The sequence below is a fragment of the Dioscorea cayenensis genome, chromosome 18, assembly GCF_009730915.1.
Source record: "Dioscorea cayenensis subsp. rotundata cultivar TDr96_F1 chromosome 18, TDr96_F1_v2_PseudoChromosome.rev07_lg8_w22 25.fasta, whole genome shotgun sequence".
In the NCBI taxonomy this organism is placed as follows: Eukaryota; Viridiplantae; Streptophyta; class Magnoliopsida; order Dioscoreales; family Dioscoreaceae; genus Dioscorea; species Dioscorea cayenensis.
The window spans coordinates 14104112-14127916 of NC_052488.1; the positions used below are offsets into that span (position 1 = coordinate 14104112).

Here is a 23805-nt window from a genome sequence, read left to right on the forward strand (position 1 = left end):
ATTACTTCGACAAACCCATGCACTTGCGGGATATACGCAAGGGGATCTTGTCAAGTTTTTGGCGCCGTTGCCGGGGAGTAGGCTTTTAGAGATACTTTGCACTTTGTTTTCTTAGCTATTTCACCACACATTCTATTTCACGTCTTCTTATTCTATCATCGTTCTGATTTTCTTTTTCTTTCTTTTTGGTGCAGCTCCAGGTTATGACCCGAGGGAATCCATCAATATTGATTGAAGGAGATCTTGAGCTTGAACGTACACTTAGAAGAAAAGGGAAAGAACCTGTGGAAGAACAGCATAATTCAGGTGATTTGGAAAGAGAGGAATCTAAAAACATGGCAGGACAGAATGAGCAACAACGAACACTATCCGACTATGCCAGACCTTCAGTATTGTGCGTCCTCCGATTACAGCTCAGAACTTCGAGCTAAAGTCGGCTTTCATCCATATGCTGCAGCAGTCCACACAATTCAACGGTTTGGCCTATGAGGATCCAAATAGTCATATAGAGAGCTTTCTCGAGGTGTGCGACATGCTAAAGATAAATGGGGTTACTGATGATGCCATCAAATTGAGAGCCTTCCCATTTTCCTTGAAGGGGAAAGCGAAGCAGTGGCTACACTCATTACCCAGAGCATCAATTACTACATGGGAGGAGATGGTAGAAGCTTTTCTAGCCTATTATTTCCCTCCCGAAAAATCAGCAAAGCTTAGGAATGAGATCTCGTCCTTTGTTCAGTTGGAATTGGAGTCTCTATTCGAGACATGGGAAAGGTTCAAGGAGCTCCTGAGAAAGTGTCCGCAACACGGATTCCCGGAGTGGATGATTGTTCAAACCTTCTACAATGGTTTGACCCCGAGTACAAGGCAACTCTTGGATGAGGCAGCAGGAGGTACCTTAGGTAGCAAAACCCCTGATGAAGCTCGTCAATTAATTGAGTAAATAGGGTTAAATATTTACCAATGGAATGCTAGGGAGAAGAAAAAGGTGGCTGGTATCCATGAAATCGATGCAGTGACCTCATTGGTGGCACAAGTAGAGAGTCTGAGTAAGAAGCTAGATCTCATAGCTTCGAATAGAGTTGCAGCTGTGACCAATTGCACCAGTTGTGGTGGAGGACATGCTCCCTCCGATTGCCCGATCTCTTTTGGTGATGTTTCTTCAGTGGAAAATGTTGACTTTGTAGGTAATGGCATGAGATCTCAAGGGAACCCATATAGTAATACTTACAATTCAGGTTGGAAGAATCATCCCAACTTTTCATGGAGTAACCAAGGACCACAAAAGGTCATGGGGCCACCGGGTTTCCGACAACAACAAACACCTCAAGTGGAAAACAGAATTTTAGGCTTGGAAACCCGAATGCCGGATTTAGAGAAGCATTTGGCTAGATTTGTTCAATCTGCAAATACACGGTTTGAATCAGTCGAGGCTACACTTCGCAACCACACTGCTTCTTTACACAACCTTAAAAATCAGGTGGGGCAAATTGCGAAGTCTCTTTCCGAAAGGCCACATGGAAGTTTACCAAGCAATACGAAAACCAACCGTAGAGAACATGTGAAGGCGATCACTTTAAGAAGTGGTCGTGAGGTTGAAGGGAGGATTCCGAGTGAGAAGCCGAAAGAACACGCACCTGAGGTTGTAGAGGTTGAGGAGGGAGCAAAGAAAGAGAAAGAGGTGGCATCCCCACCTTTCAAGCTAAGAATCCCTTATCCCTCTAGATTGAAAAATGACCAAGGGGATGAGCAGTATAAGAAGTTCCTGAGTTTATTGAAGCAACTCCACATCAACATTCCTTTTGTAGAGGCATTAGCTCAAATGCCTAAGTATGTGAAGTTCCTGAAAGACTTGTTAACTAACAAGGGAAAGTTGGAGGAGAGTGCTTCAGTGGTGCTAGATGCTTCATGCTCGGCGGTGCTGCAAAAGAACATGCCGAACAAGAAGAAAGACCCAGGAAGCTTCATCATTCCGTGTAACATCGCCAACTTAGGTGAGGAAATGGCATTGGCGGATTCAGGGGCAAGTATCAATGTCATGCCATACACTTTTTTTCAAAAGCTAGGCTTGGGAGAGCCTAGGCCTACTCGGATGACTTTACAATTGGCGGACCGAACGGTACGACATCCGAGAGGTATCATTGAAGACGTGCTTGTCAAGGTGGACAAGTATATTTTTTTGGTTGACTTTGTAGTGCTAGATGTCGATGAGGATGCGGATGTACCCTTGATACTTGGGAGACCGTTCTTGCGGACCTCCAAAGCATTGATTGACATGGACGGCGGAGAGCTCACATTAAGAGTTGGAGATGACAAACTCACTTACCGCCTTGCTGAAGCCGTTTTTATTCTCTCAATTTCGATGACACTTTGTATTTCCTAGACACTACTGATGAGTTTGTTGATGAATACATGCTGGAAATGTTCAACCCGGATCCATATGAAGGTTTATTCGACCAAGAGGAGAGCAATGAAGAAGTAATGATGCTTGGGTCGACTGAGGAGGTAACATCTACCCCGGGGATATTGAAGAAGGTGCTCTGAAAAATGAAGAGGGCTAGGAGACGCCACCGAAAATACTCCAAGACTGTTGGAGACGCACAAGAACTAAGAAGGTTGGATGAACAATTGTTAGGTGGTCCGAAGCCCGATAATACATCCTCTACCCTCAAGAGACTTTGCTCATCATGCTTTCAAGTTATGGGTAAGAGGGCAACCTTCATTCATGAACCCCCGTGAGGTAAGCAAGGTACGTCAAGCTTAGTGACATTAAACAAGTGCTTCTTGGGAGGCAACCCAAGTGTTTACTGTTTTCATATCTTTTAGTTTAGTTTGGTTGCATGAATAAATTATTAAGTGTTGGTGTCTTAATTTTTAGATGACGTGCTGCGATTTTGTTGTGGGTTTTGTTTAAAATTCATCATGTGTTTTATGAGGAATTGGCGAGGTTTGGTCGTTTGGGTTCTATTTCGTGTTCTTCACTGGTAAAATTTGCATAATAGGGCAGGCTCTGAGTGTGCAAACATGTTCAGAAATATTCTGCAGAGCCTGCAGATTTTTCTAAGTCATCTAGAGAAAACACACGGGCGTGTGGGATTTTCACATGCCCGTGGGCGTATACTGAGAGCCCATCCAGAGAAGGCACAGGGGCGTGCAGCTGCCCCTGTGAATGACCATGCGAATGTCGTACGCCCGTGGGTACTTTCCGTACTGGCGTGTGAATTCCTGCAGAGTTGGGTAGATTTTTCCCGAGAGCACACAGGGGCGTGGACTGGCCCCTATGGGTAACCTTGTGAACCATGCACGGGCGTTGGTAATTTCCACACGCCCATACGAAACCCTGCAGAGGAGTTCTCTCCGTTCCGAGAAGACACAGGGGCGTGCGGCTGCCCCTGTGAATTGGGCATGTGAATGTCCACGCCCGTGGGGAATTTCCGCACGGGCGTGTGTAACACTTAGTACTTTTCTTGGATGTCCAGAGAAGCCACAGGGGCGTGCGGCTGCCGCTGTGATTCGGGAGAACGGGCATGGATGTTTTCCACACGCCCGTGCGAGAGTAGTCAGAGTCAAAGGAGATGGGGCGTGTGCACGCCCCTGTAGTGTTTTTGGAGAGAGGACGCACGGGCGTGGATAATTAATGCACGCCCGTGTGGTTGCACAGAACGCCAAGGGTCGTGAGTTCTTTTTAAAAGAAGAACAGTTTCTCTCCCCCTTCACAACTTCTATTCGTCTGAAAACACTTTCACATCACTCTCCGGTTCCATAGCGCCAATTTGGGAGAATTTTAGCGAGGTTTTTCGGCCGATTCTTCACTTTTTCTTCCCATCTCATCGGTAAACCCCATTTCTCATGATTTTTGCCAATTCAAAGCTTCCATCGATTAATATGGTTATAAATGGTTCATTTCATCAATTAGAACGTTGATTTATGTCTAGAACAAAGTTAGAAGCATTTTTGAGTTGTATTTTTGGATTTTTGAAGCATGGCCGTGCCGTTCTCACGCCCCATGGATCCACACGGGTGTGTGGAAATTCCGCACGACAGTGTGGATTTCTGCAGCATTGGTTTATCAACTTGGTTAATCCATTTCGTTTAAATCTTGCAGATTATGGCACCTAGGTCAAAGAAACAAGCTGATAAGAGACCACGTGAGTCATCTCCTGAGCCCAAGGGCATGCGGTTTGCAATTCCAGAGCATCAGGTTCACTATGAGCGCCTGTCGAGGCTCCATTGTGGGCAGACTCGATTTTTAGACACGACTATATTGCGAGATCTGCAGCAGGGAGAAGAGTTTGCTGATGAGATCGAGGATCTCGTTTCAGAAGATGGTTGGCGGTAGTTGTTGATGATTAGAGAGCCAGCCATCCGAGAGTTTGCACTAGAGGTACTTTCATCATTCGAATTCGATAGATCGTATGCGAGTTTCAAAAGTGTGGACACCATTCAGTTCAGAGTATTTGGACACCACCATAGCTTGAGCATCACGCAGTTTTCAGTACTACTTGGCTTGTACGAGGAGGCATTCACAGATACAGAGGAGTATGCGCAGTTACCAACTAATTACCCAGGAACCTTGACCCCGCAGAGAGCTTACAGAGTGTTATGTGGTCAAGGTCAGTACGAGCCAGGGGTGTCCAAGGCCACGTGCCTTTCGCGACCTGCATACAGATACTTGCATGCCATTATGAGTAGGTCAGTGAATGGCCGTGGTTATAGCACTGGTGTCCTGAGCCATCACGAGCTACTGTACTTGTACTCGATGGTACAGCGTGTACCGATTCATTTAGGGCACATCCTGGCAGAGTACATCAGACATCAAGGATACTATGCTAGACTGGGAGCGATCTTCTCGAGCCCCTACATTACGAGATTAGTGTTAGGCATGGGTCTCTTAGATTCGATTCACGGGGCCGAGAAGACGAGTGTACCTACTCCCCTGAGTCTAGAGACGATGCGGATGATGGGCATGGTCCGCAGGGTTCGGACAGGGATTTTTTCTTTAGTACTACCAGCTCCAGTGATAGCCGAGGATGAGGGTGATGATGCCGGAGCATCTCAGTCCGCTCCCGAGCCTCAGCCAGCAATGATGGAGACCGAGGCATCTCCAGTGGTAGAGGAGCCACCCCCAGTGCGTATGTTTTCACCATCTCGAGCCAATGATCGCTTTGAGAGGCTCGAGAATGCTATAGGAGTGGTCCGAGCTGAGGTTGCCGAGATTAGGGCTACGCATGCCACTTAGTACATAGAGTTCATGGCGCGTTTCGACATGTTACAGCAGATTTTAGAGCGAGACGTCGCCTCATCATTTGTATTGAGGCCGAGGACTCCTCCGATCCCCTCAGTTCCTCTAGCACCTCCATCCTCTACCCCGGCACCGGTAGACCCATTATGTGCTTCACCAGCAGCAGCAGCACAGGAGCCTGAGAACGACACTGACACTTGATTTTCCTTTCCTTTACTTTATTGCATTTTATTTTATTTTTCCTGTTTTTAGACTTTTTCACTCAGAAAGGATTTCCCTTCTGAGTTTATTTTCATTTTGCATCATCGAGTTGTAGTCATTGCTTTATCCTTTATATATACTCGATTTATTTTGTCTTTATTGAGCTTCACTGAACCCCCTCGTGTATGCGTGCAGATGGTCTTATCTTCTTGGGAATTGAGACTTAGTCATGTGCACGGCCAAGGTACTGAGGTACTTGGCCGTGTGAGCTTCACAACCTGTTAGAACCCTACTCCCAACGAACTAGCTTCATCAAACGTCACACTAGGAGTCAGGGGAGTATTGTTTTGATTGCTTCTCCCACATTTGCTTTTGAATGATTTATATTTTGAGTGAGCTTGAATGTGTACATTGGGGACAATGTACAATTTAAGTGTGGGGGAGAGTTTCATAGTGCACACATCTTTTCTATTGTTCTTGATTGATATATGCTCACATAGATAATGGCGGTTCACCTTAGTTGCAATGATTGTATTCTTGAGTTTAGGAGAATTTTTAACATTGAATGTTTTCATGCTCTAGTTCTTGCTTGAATTTCTAGGAATTTTTTGCCCGATTTATACTTAGTGCACTACTCACTCTTTGAACTCTATTGGAAACTCATGTTCGATGTTAAAGGGACTAGTTAGGTTTATTTTCTTGTGCTAAATTCTTAAAAAAAAAAAAGGAAAATGAAAAGAAAGAACAAAATAGTTTTATTATTTGTGCTTGTTGGGTGGAAAGAGCTACCACCTATGTAGTATGAAGCTACTCTCATAAGTCGGATACTAGCTATGCCCTAATGAGAGAAAGAGCTATCTCATAGGATGAGTGAAAGCTACCACTCCGGTATAAAGAGCTACCACCTCGAAAGTGTGAAAGCCACCTTAGCGGCCGCTTTGGAAAGGGCTACCTTAGAGGATGTGTGAAGCTACTACCCTCATTGAAATTGTTGTCACTTTTGTAGATAAATAAGTCCCTTGTACTTAGAACTTTGAGGAGTATACCTTGGGTTGTTTTTGAGTGAGTTCACACACGTACACGATTTCGGGTTTTGTTTTCTTTTTTATTCAAGTTTTTAGCTAGAGCATTGATTTTTCGTATTTAGTGTTGGAATTTCCCTTACTTGTAGAATGCTCTCTTTGTATACTTTGGTCAAACTAAGGCCAATCACTTCCAATATCTTCTTTATTGATGCACATAACGTTTTTAATTTTTGCTTGAGGACAAGCAAAAGCTTAAGTGCGGGGGAATTTGACTTCGAGCGACGGAGGAGCTAACAATAGGACATTGGGCGACTCCATGCCCTCCACCACAAGTGCTGCAACTCATCACTGACTCTGACTTTGAGCTACTACCCATGAGCATGTCTAGTGATAAGTGCTTGTGTGATATGAATGCGAAGCATTCTTTCCATATGTTGAGCATTACTTTTCTCGGGTTTTTACACTAATATGTGTGTTTTTATGTTACTTTTATACAGGTAGGGTTGTGAGGCCGAGTATGAAGGAAATAGGCCAATGTGGATCACAATGCACAGATTTTGGAGGAAATCTTGCTAAGGTTCAAACGCGAAGACATAGGTCGATGTGAGATGCTAGAATGTGTGCCCACCTCCTCGTATTCGAGTTGGCACATCCATTTGGAGGGGCACAGAGGCAGTCACACTCGAGCATTCCGACTTATGCACATAGAACAAGAGTTCCACCAACGTGTACACCACTGAAGAAGCAAGTGATCCACAACGTGAAGGTGTGCCCGTTTGCGTTACCCCGATGAAAGTATGGAATTGGGAAGCTATTCAGGTCGAATGCTGTAGCAGAGCACTGTAGCAACATTGTAGTATGTACTGTAGCAGCACTGTTCACAGCCGACCGAGAAATCAGAGAAACAGAGAATCCACACGGGCATGTGGAAATTATCCACGCCCGTGTGGAAATTCCGCACGGGCGCGTGGAGCATCCACGCCCGTGGAGTCGCCCGTTTCCAGCCCTATTTAAAGCTGATTCAGCCCCGATTTTGGTATTCTTTTCTCCATCTTTTCCCCAACTTGCGAGAGGGCTTCGGCTAGGGTTTCGAGGGGTATTGGCCATGTTTTTGGAGAGGTTCTATGGCTCCGACATTGTGCGTCGTTTGGAAGAAGGTTATTGGGAGGGCTTTCGTCGGCACCGATCCGGCGAGGTGTATCCTAGGCCGGACAAAGGAACCTTTGCGACGAGTAGAGGACTCTCCACAAGACCATCTACATGACCATCGAGGGGGTTTCTTTATGGATTCATTGCTTTTACATTCGATTTCTTTGATTGTACTTAGCTCCATGGAGAGCTAAACCCCTAGTGGGTACTTGGGTGATTGTGAACCCTAGGATGTATTCGTTTCATTGAACTTCTTTATTATGCTTTCAATAAATTGATGTTTATTGTGAGTTCCAACCTTGAATGCTTGATTGTATGAACATTTCCCCTAGAGTAACACTAGGGTTGAGAGTTCTTGTTGGTAACCTTGTGAGTGAGTGACACACCACGAGCGTTAGACAAAGCTAGGTTGGAGAGGGTTGAGAGGGTGAGTCGAGAGGTACAGGAGAGTCCCCTTTCCCCTCCGGCGTGATAGATTCTACCTCCGTTCCTCGAGTTCTTTGCGGCCATAATAGAGTGAATGGTCTAAGGGATGAACTTCCGCTTGGGCTTAGTTGCGCGTGCAAAGGAGTAAAGCGTTGAGGTGATCTTAATATCTAGGGCTCAATTGTGGTTAGGGACCTTCCACCTGGACCAAAGGGTTAGGTCTATTATAAGGAAGATATTTATCACTTGGAATCCCTAGAGCTTATTGCAACTCTATGCGAGTGCGAGGTGTTGAGATTGTTCGATTTCTCCTCCGGGACATGTATAGAGTTAGGCATAGTTGACCTTAGATTTGGGACTATGTAATTAAGGATTTCCACTACTCACCATTGCATTGATTAGGAAGCATAATAGAGGGTTCTTGCACTTGAAACAATTATCCTAGGTAGAGCATTATCCGGGTACCCCGTCTTTATCGATTGCCTTACCCCCTTCTTTACTTTTGCTCTCTTTCTTGTTGCTTTTATTATTGAGAATTGAATCATTATCACACTCCTTATCATTGATTTTTTACATAGCTAAGAATCAAATTAAGTGTTTTTACTCCCTACTCCCTGTGGATTCGACCTCGCTCACCCGGGATTATTACTTCGACAAACCTGTGCACTTGCGGGATATACACAAGGGGATCTTGTCATCTAGCCTCCGAGACAATACATCAACCTTTGCGACAAGAGCATCATTAGTACTAACTTCATAAATTATGGCCCCTTTTTTTGGTGCACCTCTTGAGGCCCAATGAGACTCATTGTTTGCCATTGATTCAAGGAGTTGCTCGGCTTCGTCGGGGTACTTGTTGCTAAGAGATCCACCAGCTGCGGCATCAATTAATTGATGAGTTGCATAGTTTAACCCGTTGTAGATGATCTGAACCCGCATCCAAGAAGAAAAGCCACGATGGGGACATCTTCGAAGGAGGTCTTTGAATCTCTCATATGCCTCAAATAATGTTTCCGACTCCCCTTGCTTAAATGCTGAAATTTCTTGCCTTAGCTTCGCCGCTTTGTTAGGAGGAAAGTACCTTCCCAAGAATTTTTCAACCATATCTTTCCATGTTTTGATCGATCCCGGTGGTAAGGATGTGAGCCATCGATATGCCCCATCTCCCAAACTAAATGGAAATAGTCAAAGCCGGATTACATCATTTATCCCTCCATTTATCTTGAAAGTGGAACAAATTTGGAGAAAATGGGCAAGATGGTCATGAGCATCCTCATTTGTAAGACCATTAAATTGCACTGAATTCTAGATCATGCCGATTGTGCTAGCTTTGATTTCAAAATTGTTTGTGGCCATGGATGGTGCTTGAACACTGAATTCTTCGCCCATTAATTGCGGCCTTTCATATTCGGATAAGATATGTCTTTCCTCAGCCATGATTATAGATTCTCTATCCTCAATCTCGATGTTTCATTCACTCGAGTCTTCGCCCAATTCTCTTAGTCTTCGATGCAAGGTCCTTTCAATTTCATTATCTTGTGCAACTAGGTTTGATGGATTTGCTCGTGTCATGCACAGTAACTTGCAAAGTCAAGAAAGATATAAAAAGTTAAGCTCAAAAAGAAATAAGACAAATGAAAAGAAGAAATAAAAGAAAAGAAAAATGGTTAGAACAATAAGCTATAAGTTTCCTAGAATTCCTTAAGTTCCCCGGCAACGGTGCCAAAAACTTGATATACTCACCCGCAAGTGTACGAGGTCACCAAGTAATACCCAGTGAGTGACACAGGGGTCGTATTTCACGGTGCCAAGGAGCTCCTATTACTCCTCCATCACCTATTAACTAACCTTACAACTTAAGCATGATTTACTACTCTAACAAGTGCAATAATATAAACAACTTGCAAGAATAAAAACTATAAGCAGCACAGGAGATCACAAGAGCAACAATCAAATACAAAGGCCTAAGGATGAGGATCCCTTTGAGAGGTCATCATGATACATGGATGCACAGTAATAACAAAGCAAGGGTGATTTATACCGAAGGATCTCAAGACTAGTCCAATCCCAATTTCTCAGCGATTGAACCCTAATCTCATACGAAAGTCAATAAGGATCTCTCCCTAATCACATTCCTACAATCGCATTAAGTGTAGGGAAATCCCTCAATAAGGACACACTTACCTTAAGTCTATCCTTAAGATTAGGAGGGGCTACCGACATCCAATTTCTCGGCATGTCGATCCAAGAATACCCTTTCTAGCTCATTAATGATCTAGTACATGTGAGTAGGTCACATTTACACGTACAACTCAACAAAGAACTAAGGATCTCTCCATTTTATAGTTCTAGACACGAAGGACAATGAGCCAAGATATAAATCAACCCAAATGCATTTCAAATAAAAGTTTAGCATCCAAAATACATGATGAACCCCCCAAGGTTCACCTACATCTGGTGCCCTTGGGGGTTTAGTGTGCCATCATACAAACAAACATAACAAACTCAAGAAAAACACAAAACAAATGCATAAGAGGCACTCCCTATTCCGAATGATGATGAAGAAGAACAATGCCGGCCGAATGACACTTCCTTTAGCCCAATGAATGCCGAATGCTCCTCCTCTCTTGATGATGAAGCTCTCCTCTTGAAGATCAAGCTCTTGATCACCTCCAAGCCTCAAGCCAAGATCTCTAAAGATGTCTACGTTCTCCTCCTTCTTTCTCCCTAGTGTTGGCTGTCCCAAAAAGTCCCCCAAAGAAATCCTCCAAATCCTCTCTTATACTCCCCAAGCATACTCCCCTAATGGAGGCCATATGAGGCATAAAATGAGACTCACAAACTCCCCCAAAAGCCTTCCATACCGGGTCCATACTGGGTCAATGAGGGGTCATTGAGGCAGTATGAACCAAGCAAAAACCCATTCTTCTCTTATAACAGTGTCCATACTGGGTCAATGAGCTCCTCATTGATGCAGTATGCCTTCAATCAATTCTTGGCTCGAAAATTCTCCAAGTGCTACAATGATATGCTACAATACATAGACCTGGTTTTCTTCTCTTTTTCCACCCAAATCGTATCTCCATGTCTTCCATGGCGTTTTCATGCCCTGTGAAGCAAATAATACTTGATTAAGTACAAAGCGGGCATCCATTCATATAAAAATATATGCTAGAAATATCAAATACATATACTATAATACGTATATTTAGACACTTATCAGGCACTAATTCTAAGGTTTGGGGGATATCTAACTTGGCGATTCTTGGAGTAACTTTAGACTATCTTCACCACCATTCCTAGGGGAATCAGAGCCGAGATTTGGAAGTACGTTTTGGAGTGGAGCTAAATCAGAGAGATGTAGGATGGAAAAGGGAGTGTATGGATCCTTGTTTCTTTGCTTTCCTTTTCTTTTCTATATTGTGTGTAACTATGAGGGGTTAACCACTCTCCAATGCCTCGGGCTACTGAACCATGATGTTTTTGTGTATTTGAACTACTTTTCTTCAATGGCTATGCAGTCTGGTTTCTTATGCTAAATCTTGTGTCATATAACTTGATGTGCATGATTTGCATAGTTGTGATTGTAAAACTTGACGTGTGTTGATTGCCATTGTTGTAGTTACCTTAGAGTAATTGCAAAACTCGATGTTCATGATGCCCGTAGTTGCGATTGCAGAACTCGATGTAATTGATTGGCGTAGATATGGCATTTCTTTGAGAGCACACATAGGAGCCACAGGATATATATATGTGATAGTCATTGGAGAAGGGTCAATACACTTTGCACTTGGGAATTAGTCTAGTGCACTACTTCTCATCGTTGTGACAACTCAGCCTATCTTTTCTTTCCCTTGCATCTTCTTGCCCACCTTTCCCAATTTCTCTTAGAATAGACATTACACAAACCATCTTTGATCAGGCTATATATTAGAGGAGGAACCAGTTTTGAGAGATTACTTGTCCATGTGGATTCAACTACCCGATCCTTATTGGGTACACTATTACTACTTTTTACGACCCGTGCATTTGCGGTATGCAAGGGGCATATCAAAACTATATAAGTATAATTTTACAATGATTTTTAAAAATATACTAAGGAATATTGGTGAGCAAAAAAAAATCCAGATTCGATAATCCGTTCAGTTATTCAAATTTTTTAAGAGAAATTTTTGGGTACCCCAAACAACAAGATAAAAACCAAATCGGATCTAAGTGGCAAAACAAAAGCCTGGTACCTGGATCTAATTTGGTTTTTAACACATTCCTATATATTAAGAATTTAATATTATTTTCAAAATGCATTGCCTTAGCCATTCCATTATAATTTGACAACTTATTTATTTAACTTGTAAAAATATAAATGCAAATAGAGGTTTCTTATAAAACAATTATGAAAATTAAAATATAGAGAATTAGTAAAAAAACAAAAAAAAAGTGAATGAATATGACATATAAATTATATGAAATTTCTAAACGTGAGGAATAAAGATTGGGACATGAGTATTTTGAAGGAAAACTATTTAACTTAATGCACTCTTCTTAGATGTTAGTTTGAATGATATTAAGTGCCTCTATCTATATGTAATTAAAAAATATTTTATTAATATCCATCAAACTTGTTAAATTACAAAAAGAAAAAATATATATGCATTCTCTATTTTTATATATATTGTTTTCTTTCTTGTTGAAAAATAACTTTGCTAAAAACGAAGCAAATCTTTATTGAAAATGAAATAAGTTAAAAAAAATAAAATAAAATTTTGAAATTAAGTAAAACTTAAATTCGTATACGGATCAAGTTTTTACCGACCACTCCTAATAAAGAGTTAGAGTATGAGGACATGTTCTAAGATGTTGGGATATTGATTATATTATGTTGCGAACGAGACTTACATTAAACTAATATGCTATTTTGATTTCATATAGAAAATATTTTTTTTTTGTGATTTTTATTGTTGACCAACTTTGTAGTTTAAGCCCATCTACTTGTATGATTGGCCTTCTTGTGGGTGACTCTACTTCTCCGGTGGGTAGAGCTGAGTTCATATATTATCAATAGAATAGTTGGTGGTTTGTAATGAACTTTTACATGTTTATATTATCTATATTATAAAAATGAATGTTACTGAAAATTTATTTTATATTTTTTTACTTAATTTTTTGAATAATTTTATTAGCATTAATGTGTATAGACCCTATGCTAGTTGTTCATAAGGTCCCCGTGGGAGATGCCGTATTCTCCACCATTCTAAGGTTGCAAGATAGGGGGATTTACTATTGTGGGGTTGTCGTCGTCATTGAGATATTATTTTAGGTGCAAATGGCAGACCCTAATTGCTCCGCGTATTAGCCCGCCCAACAATGTTAATCTCTATAGGGTCATTAATTAATCGTAACAGATGCACCACTATATCTGTCTATTTTTTTGACACCAGGTGGCGCTTGCAAAAAAAAAAAATTGTGTTCTTGTATATATTCTCATTGAAAGTAAATTATTGTATTTTTTTATGCTTTAAACATTTCTTTTAGTTTCAAATAAATCTCTCCACGAACATCTAGTACAAAGAGGAAAGAAACACACAAATGGCAAATGATTTGTTTAAATTTTTTACAAATTTTATAAAACGACTGTTTTATAATTCGGCTCCACTTATTTGAGTTATTAAATTATAAAAACATTTCAATTGGGATCCCAATTTTAAATTTATATTCAATTGAATCATTTGTATTAATGTCGTCAATGAAAAATGTCGTCAATGAAAGACTGACATGACATGATGCAGCACATAATTTATCCATGTCAACTATAACACATTATGTGTCTTTTTTTTTATTTGTGAGATTTCAATTTGTATTTGAACTAAGTTACCTTAATTATATTCTTAAACCTTTAATTATATTATTAAGTTGAAATCTTATAATATTACTATGTTATGCCACATTGTCAAATAAAAGTAACTAAATAATTTGGTGAATATTTAAAAATTTTACCCAATAAAAAATAAGGTAATTTATGTGTTTTGGTTTCCTCCAAGTGTCATAACTTGAAACAATTGATTGTGGAACACATCTCTAACTACCTGACAACAAGAAGATTTGTGTCCAAATAATATTATCTAATTAATTACACACTATATTTATTTATTAATTTTTCAAAATTCTTTTGTTTTACGCAAACAATTGTATATTTAAATTATAAAATAATAAAAAATTTGCCGAATATAGCAAGCAAAAGAGTAAAAGCTGAAAAATAAAATTTGAAAAGAGAATTTTACTTTCTGCTATGGAAAATAGCTAAATTGTTTAGGCTTTTGTAATTTCTCATCAATTTATTCTATTTTATAATTAAATATTTTACATAAACAGGATGTGAAAAAGTCATTTGTAACCCAGTGTTTAACAAGAAAAAATTTCCCAATATTTAAAAGTAAAACAAAATTAATGAATAAGGTGCTAAGCAATTTTTGAGAAATAAAAGAAAATTGATAGATAATTTTCCAAGCTTTTCGAGGTAGAAAGCAATTTCTCTATTTTTATTGGGATGAAAACTAGACTTTAATAAAATATAATCCACTAATTATTTTTAATAAATATTAATTTATGAAAATAAGACAATTTATGATTGGTTTCTTTCATATATATATATATATATATCATTTCTCAATTTATTTTCCTTAAAAGAAATTGAAGACTACATCTTTCGCAAATGGAAATATTAGTGTTTTAAAAAATGTTTTATTATTCATATTATGAGTAATTTTAAATTAGATATATATTATTAAAATAAGACACTAATATTTGCCTATATTCACGAATTAAACAAATTGTGAAGAAATCATATTTATACCTTTTCTCTTTATCTAACATATTGAAAACAAAGGGTAAAAAATAAAATGTGTGAGTGATGATATTTTTACTTTATAGATTTTTCGAATAAGTTTCTCAAATGATGTGGATGTCAAGTTCGTATCCATGTCAGCATCCACGTCATTATTTCTTTATCACTTTTTTAAAAAAAAAAAATTAATTTCTTGTTATTATCTAAATCCTAAATTTAAACCTTTAAACGTAAAAGATACACCTGTAAATGATAAACCAAAAACCCCCTATGGGGTTTGTGATTTTCAGATAAAAGATTAGGGTAAAGGATTTAGGATTTAAGATTTAGGGCTTAGGATTTAAGGTTTAAGGTTTAGTATTTATTATGTTGGGTTTAAGTTTTTAGATTTTTAGAGTATGGATTTTATAGTATTTACATTTAAGATTTTAGATATTATTTTAAATTTTTTTTTAAATTTTTTTTTAAGAATTTAAAGATTTTAAAGGTTTAAATTTGAAGTTTATATAAAAAAAATAATAATGGTGTGGATAATGATGTGGATGACAAGTTGAGCATCCACGTCATTCGAGAAACCTATTCAGTAAATTTATTCGGTAAAAATAGCATTGTTTAGGTTCATTTTATTTTTGCAAAAATAGACTTTTATATTTTGATATTATCTACATTAAAATGAATCGTATAAAATTTTATGTTTTATTTTTTAATTCATACTTTAAATACATTTATGAGCATTAATATGCAAACGTTGGCCATTTGTATAAATATTTTAATAAAAACGCATAATTATATTTATGATCCAATAAAAAGAATATTTATTTATGCATTAAAACTTTCCCACAAACTCTAATATAACTTAAAAAAAAGGCACAAATACCAAATTATTTGTTTTAAAGTTTGGTTTTGAAACTTTTCAAGGACTTGTTTTGTAAAATGATTAAGAGAAAAATGTTTATACAAAAATAAGAATAAAAAATTTTGAAAACGTTAAAATGAGGGATTTTATAATACCAATTCATTGTTTTTCTTTTTTCCATACCATTATTTATTTTTTAAAAACTTGCTACGAAATTTTTTTAAAAGGCTTGCTTGCTAAAATGATTTAAATAGCTATTTTTCATAAAACAATATCGTAAAAGAATATAATGAAATTTTTTTAAGAATAAAAGGATAAAACTTTTAAAAAGGCAAACTCTTCATTTCATGAGGACTTGGACTTGGTCTTGCCCCTCCATTAAAGAGGGCTTAAGCTCCATCTAATCACTTAAAATATGAGATGCTAGTGATAATTATTAATTATATAACTCCGATCCCTTGTTATCATTACACAATAAGCTATTACCGGCGAATAATCCAAATAATAAAAGTTTGGGCTGCTTAAGTAAATGGTTTTGAGTATGAATGAACCTTTATGCATGCGAAAAATATAGTTCAAAAAAATCTAGGTCCTTATAAGACTCTCAATACCTCACCCAAACTGATTTAAAGTTTGTGGCTTTAAAAAAAAACCTGTGGATCAAAGATAAACTTAAAAAGAAGAAAAAAAACATCCACATACACACACAATATGGTGCAACATGCTAAAAACAACAAAACTCTAAACATGATACAATGCATCACATTCATAACAATAATTTAAAGCTAAAAGACCTACTCTGTTGCATCAGAATTGAAATAAAAAAGAAAAACGTATTTGATTTCCATCTTTTGAAGTTGGCAACATAATTATCTTTACGTTAGATTGGTGTACTTCTGTGATACAACAGAACCAAGAAAACGCAGTGAATATCATGAACAAAGAAGCTGGAAACATCCTGTATTCGGTCTTCTATTGAGCAATGGAGACTAACAGAATCATGAAGGACGATTTTGTTCTCATTCATTTGTAGGCAATTCTTGTGCCTCGGAAAAGTAATCAAGCCTGAAAAAATGATCAAAAAAATGAAAAAATACAGAGTGAAGAGTTGAACATCATGAATTAATTAAATGTGGAAAAATAAATTCCTCATAATTAACTAAAAAAACAAATCAGCTATGTCAAAGTTATCTAAAAATAGAGGAGAAACATGATTTCTTATTCAAGAATGTATTGGAAACACTTCCTTCAAAGGTAAATCCATTAATTGACATAATCAGTATAATGAAATTAGCCATCTACAATTAGTAAATTAACAGCTAGATATTCTTGGTTCCAAATGATTTTTTGGTTCAATTTTATATTTAAAATTAAAATGGCACTATGACGCCAACACAATGAAAATATGTTATACCTGATTTTCCGGTAAAGTTGATATGTGCCGGTTCCCGCCATTGCAACATTCACACTGAAAAGGTTCCAGTTTTTCTGCATAACGGAAAAGACGAAAGCAAGCATGACATTAGTTGTTTATAAATTTTTTAAGACATGAAAATGGGTCATGGCCTCTATCTCCCAAACTAACAATGAAGCTATCAACCGAAGCACAAAAACTTCACTAGAAACAGAAATCTATTTGCATGTTGCTTTAGAATTCATTAGGACAGCCAAAAATAGATTAAAAAAACACATTAATAAAAAATGTTAATAAGTTTACATCAACAACTGCTATAATACCGAAAAGACTTACAGGTGTAATTACTGTGCTATAGCGAGACCAAATAAGCCCAGTGAAAGTCACAGCTGTATATCATCAAAGAAAAATGAACAATCTGAATTGGAAAAATCATCTGTAGAATAAACAAGGACCAACAAAAGAGCTCATCCCACTAAGGATGAAGAAGAAACTTGTGGAAAATTTTGTTATCATAATACCAATTTGCTGAGGATAGGATAGCATACCAATTTGCTGAGGATAGGATAACTTCTCAGGTGGCTTGGTGAAATCAGCAACGTTTGCGATGCTAATGCCCCATTTGAAAGTAGGGGCCCAAAAATGAACTGAAGAAATTGGCATGTTACATTTGGTGATAGAAGGTAAATGTGAACTCCTTAGGACAACAGGAATCAGACCAACTACAATGTTTAACTAAATTGTTTTAGAATGATAAATCTGAAATCCACATGCTTGTTCAGTCAATTTTATTGATCACATTCACCAGCTTAGTTCTTGAATTAATATCGACAGCCTTCAAAGAATTCTTAGAACTCCATATTAAAACGACACACAGACCAAGAAGAAAATAAATTTAAAAACATTCAATGTTAAACCAAAAAAGGAATAAATGATCTATATGACATCAACCTAAATTGTGACTATATAAACTAAGAAAAAAGAAGTACAAAAGGACTGCTATTTCGTAAGTCATGCTAAGAATATGCACATGACACACTGGCTTGTGGATATAGCACAGTAGAGTCTCAACAATATAAGCATCCAAAGAGAATCTAAGAATGCAGTGTGTAGTCTGTAATTGCAAAATAATTGATCTCAAGGTAATGTGTCCCATGTGATGAGAAAGTAATGATAAATAGTTTTTAGGACACTGGTTATACTTAAGATGCAGATATACAAAATTGGAGGACAGAAAATGGTACACACTGGTCTTAGGGCCAGCAGGATGATTCCATAACGCCTGGATCTTTGATGCTGCCATCAGAATTCCCCTTTTGCTTGGGTCAGTTCTCCTGCTATCTTCTAGCAAATAAATAAATAAAAGTGATTTGAAATAAGGCATTACACAAGAAGAAAAAGAGAAGAGGAAATACAACAAAGAGCCTGCAGGGAAAATCAAAATTTTCCAGAGACAGAAGAATGACAACTTCACTGCTTAGAGATTTCTAGAATCACATTCTATTCTACTGGACAATTCCAACGAAAAAAACAGTCCACAGAGAACTACTTCTAGTGATATAATTGATGATATTCTATAACTATAGGACTGGAAATCTGGATATATCAACAGATCTGGAGGTCCAATGAAATCGATGCACAATTGAGAGAAAATGAAAATGAAAATTGAAAGGGTGAGAGAAGCTTGCTGCAACAAGGCAAACTCCAACAGTTTTTTGAGACCTTGGGCAATTGCAGTTTCTTCTCATATGGCTACCTAAAATCTTCCATAATTGCATATAACTTTTTATTTTCTTTACAGTTACAGATAATTACTCCAAATCTACCTTCAATGTGCAAATACCTGACACATTTAAATTAGTTTCCTCCTATAGTTGTTGAAAAAATTTGATTTAAAAGATATTTCTTCAAGATTGGCCATAAATCTAAATCAGCTGACTGAATTTGATTCAAATGTTCATTAAGATTCTTTAGGTGTAATTGCCAGATTTATTATCATTATAAATTTTAATCAATATAATCTTAATTGAGGAACATACACAATTTAACAAAGCGACTATGTTATTTTAGAATAGATTCAGAACTTATAACCTATTTCCAATGAACGCCAACATATCCAGAATTTGCTGAGAATTAATTCACATAAGTTGTAGATTAACAATGTTGTATTCCTTATTCTACCAACCAAAACCAAATATTAGTGTAAACTACTTCTGGATTTACATTCTGCCAGTTTGAATGTGAACCTTCCCCATATTATTATTTTTACTGCTAAGGTCCCATAAAAAAAATATTAAATGAGTCAAATAACAAATCTATTTTCCAAAATTCGCATTCTGAATATCACTTATATTTTCAACAACTAGATGATATACATGATCAAAAACTACCTAAACAATCTTCTATAAATAAAAATAAAACCTACATCAAGCTCTTATGGGCATCCAACCATCATCTAAATCAATGGAACCCATTGAATACCTACCCAAACAACCTCTAAATTCTCTAAATGTTTGCATGAAAACATCCCTTCTATTGAAACTATCTTCCACAACTCACAACTGGATAATGCACATGATAAAAACTATCTAAACAATCTTCTACACATTAAAATAAACCTAAATCCCGGTCATATCAACATCCAACCATCACCTGAATCACCAGAACCAATCTCAATTTCTACCTCAAAACCCTCAAATTTCTATAAATTTTTTGCATGACAAAATACCTTCCATGGAAGTTATCTTCAACAACTGGATCATGTGCAAAATCAAAAATCATCAAAGCAATCTTCTACACATAAAAACAAACCTAAATCCCGATCTTATTGACATCCAACCATCACCTAAATCACCAGAACCCATTTCAATTTCTACCTCAAAACCCTCAAATTTCTCTAAATTTTTTGCATGACAACATCCGTTCCATTGAAGTTATCTTCAACAACTGGATAATGTGCAAGATCAAAAATTATCTAAACAATCTTCTACACATAAAAAAAACCTAAATCCCGCTCATATCGACATCCAACCATCATCTAAATCACTATTTTACCTCAAACCCTCAAATTTCTCTAAATCTTTAAATGACAACATCTTATCCGATCAACCAAGAGAAAATATTCCAAATTCCAAAAAAAAAACAAAAAAACAAAAAATCAATCAAGAATCATTACAAACAACAATAATTTCGATCAAACCATCAATTCCCATTAATCTCAATGAAGGACCATGAAAAACAGTAAAATCACCAAAAAGAGGAAAATAATAGATTGAAGAAAGAATAACAGAAAGAAAGAGATCTAACTTCCGAAGGCACGTGGTCGCAAAGGAATCGATCTGGTGGAGAGGGAAAGGGAGCGGTCTCTATATCTCCTGAACCCCGGTCAATGGAGGAATTGTTAGTGGCAACCTTAACGGATCGATTTCCATTATCGGATCCATCCTGATTTAGATCCGACACGCAAGACCAAAAAATGGGACTAGCTTGGCCCTGCTGCCTTCTTTTGGAAAACTAAAAATTTTATTCATTTAACAATGAAAAAAAATTTCATAAAATTGTTAGTTTAATAATGAAATAATTCAAGATAGAATAAGAACTTCAAATTATTAAAGATTAAAAATAGTTTTCTTACTATTTAACAATATGCTGTTTGTTTTTATGCATATTGATTGTTCGGTTGGGATTTGTTGGAAAGAAAATTTGACTGTAGCTCAGATATTTAAAATTTAATATTAATTAAAATATATATTTGAAAATAATAATTTCATAAATTGAAAATTATATACTAAAGGTTTTTTATTTAATTTTTAATTTTTTACACTAGCAATAATTGTTCTGTGAAATATGTTAATATGGGCTATAATTTTTTGAATAACAATTAAATATTTCATATGAAAATTATAAATTGTAACACTTCTTTGTAACGAATTATATTCTCCACTGAAATAAATACCAATAATAAAAATAAATTAACGAATTATAATTCTGTTAGCAAAAGTATTCTAATGAATATTCATTAATTTGATAGAAATTTCTGTGTAAAATGTCTGAAATAAATTTTTTTGTCCATAAAAAATAACTTATAGTTTATTTTTTTTTATTTTTTATTTTTTGGGAAAGAGGAGCGGGGCGAACCCACTAGAGACCCAGGGACATGCACAAGACTATTCACAACTCCCAGAAATGTGCCCTCAGCCGAGAATCGAACTCTCACCACTCGGTGAGAGCTCTATTAGTGACCCGTGTACCAATAGACCCGAAGGTCGTTGGCATAACTTATAGTTTATTGCAAACTTCAAATTTCAAATGAATACAAACATTGATAATACCTAAAAAAAAAAACATAATTCCTTTTTAACCAATGAATCCACATTTGAAATTTAAATGTACTAAAATTTTTGAAGTCCTGTTGATCTTAAAAGTGCTAATATATGTATAGACAAAAGAGATAGATGGGCTACATCATCTACTGTCGTTCAATCTCATTTCTACTACCACCCAGACAAAAGTTATAAAAAACCCAAATATCCACTCACTGTTCTTTCCGTCTCTATCTCTCTATTACTGTCATTGTTTCCAACTGCGGACATTTTACGGATTTCTGTAATTGACGTATTTTAATATATATATATATATAGATAATACCAATCAAGGACGAATCAAACATAGGGGCAGTGGGGGGAGCTGCCCCCTTGAGAAGTTTTTTATGTATTTAAAAAAAATTACTTTTTCAATTTGCCCAATTAAAATTGAAAAATATAAGACATTCGCCTTTATATTGTAATAGCCTAGCTCCATCTCTTACTACCTCGTTCTCCTCTAAGAGTTTACACCTTAGTCCTTACTAACCTTGGCTAACAAATCAGGTGATTGAACAGTGGCCATAAGGTTATCAAGACCAGAAACTGAAAGAGTTTTTATTTTTATAATGAAAATTATGAAAAATCACTTGCGCAACCAAATGGAAAATTCTTTTTGTTTACAAGTAGAAAATAATATATTTTATAATGTTAGTAATAAAAAGATCCTACTCCATTTTTAAATTATGAAAGCATGTCAAGAGCAATTGTAGATATTACTTTTATTCAATTTACATATTCAATGGAAATTATTCACTTCTGACTTTACATATTCAATGGAAATTATTCCATCTTTGAGCAGCTGCTTTACAACATCATGTCTCAATTTCAAGAGTCTACTTTTACAATTATAAGATTTATTTTTAGAAATAGTAATAGCTGCTTGACAATCGTAGTGTATAGACACAGGAGGTAATAGATCCTTAGCTAAAGCAAAGTTAGCTCAGAAGTTTCTTAGCCAATCAGCCTTAAATCCTGTCAACTCTAGGGCTACAAATTCCGATTCCATAGTTGATCTAGCAATGATTGTTTATTTAGCTGATTTCCATACTACTGCACCACCACCAAGAGCCAAGAGTAAACATATAACCACTAGTGGATTTTGTCTCATTTGAATCAGAGATCTAATTAGCATTACTGTAACCTTCTAATATAGCGGGATATCGACTATATAGAATACCATAGTTCATGGTACCTCTCAAGTATTTCATTAGTCTAACCAATGCATACCAATGCTCACGATTGGGATTTTAAGTATATCTACTCAGTCTACACACAACATTAGTAATATTAGGTCTTGTGAAATTCATTAGATGCATCAGACTCCTAATAATCTTAGCAAATTTAGACTGAGCAACTGGGTTACCAAGATTTTTCTTCATATTGTGTATTAGCATCATAAGGAGTACTCACTAGTGTCACATCAAAATTTTCATACTTCTTAAGAAGTTTCTCTACATAATGTTCTTGTGACAACATAATACCATCATCTCTCCATATGATTTTAATACCCAATATCATTTTTTCTTCACCCAGATCTTTCATATCAAAATTAGAAGGTAGAAAATATTTGGTACTTTTTACAATATCTAAACTAGTACCAAATATGAGCATATCATTCACATACAAACTAATGATCACATATTGATCATTTACAACTTTAGTGTAAACACATTTATCCATTTCTGCAAATGAAAACCCATCATTTATCAAAATTAGATCAAATTTTTCATGCCACTATTTAGGAGCTTGTTTTAGGCCATAAAGAGATTTAACTAATTTACAAACTTTATTTTCATGTCCAGAAATAACACATCCCTCAGGTTGAACCATATAAATTTCTTCTTCTAATTCACCATTCAAAAATGTTGTTTTAACATCCATTTGATGAACAAAATGTTTATGGATAGATGATAAAGCAAAAAAACTTGAATAGAAGAAATTCTTGTTACTGGTACAAATGTTTCAAAATAGTCAATATTTTGTTTTAGAGAAAATCCTTTTACAACCAATTGGTTTACAAACGAGCTTTATATTTTATCTATGGATCCATTTGGAATATATTTTCTTTTGAAAATACATTTACAACCAATTAGTTTTGCACCGGGGTGTAAATCTACTAAAACACAAGTTTTATTTTTCATAATAGAATCAAATTCATTTTCAATTGCTTCTTTCCATAAATTGGCATCAGAAGAAGAGATAACATCTAAATAAGCTAATGGATCATTGTTAACAAGAAAAGTTTGAAAATAATTTCCATAACAAAATTCTTTTCTTGGCCTTTTAC

General features: G+C 36.5%; 1 protein-coding gene and 2 non-coding genes across 4 annotated transcripts; 1 reads left to right on the forward strand and 2 right to left on the reverse strand.

The window, feature by feature from the left end:
• Positions 1-706: 706 nt before the first annotated feature.
• On the reverse strand, positions 707-813 carry LOC120283086. The gene has a single exon (XR_005543087.1). It is a non-coding gene; the product is annotated as a small nucleolar RNA R71 (small nucleolar RNA).
• An 8179-nt stretch (positions 814-8992) lies between these two features.
• On the forward strand, positions 8993-9099 carry LOC120283106. Its single transcript, XR_005543107.1, has one exon. It is a non-coding gene; the product is annotated as a small nucleolar RNA R71 (small nucleolar RNA).
• Positions 9100-16553: 7454 nt separating this feature from the next.
• LOC120282632 (mitochondrial pyruvate carrier 4-like) lies at positions 16554-20632 on the reverse strand. 2 transcript variants are annotated; one of them, XM_039289467.1, is made up of 6 exons: positions 20461-20632; positions 18403-18495; positions 17703-17801; positions 17491-17543; positions 17155-17228; positions 16554-16805 (listed from the first exon to the last, which is right to left on the reverse strand). In XM_039289467.1, exons 2-6 carry the CDS (start codon positions 18455-18457, stop codon positions 16760-16762), a joined length of 327 nt encoding a protein of 108 aa, XP_039145401.1. In that variant the 5' UTR covers positions 18458-18495; positions 20461-20632; the 3' UTR covers positions 16554-16759. The 2 variants fall into 2 exon arrangements, with proteins under 2 accessions (XP_039145401.1, XP_039145400.1); XM_039289466.1 differs by having other exon boundaries at positions 18403-18498; positions 20461-20631.
• Positions 20633-23805: the final 3173 nt, after the last annotated feature.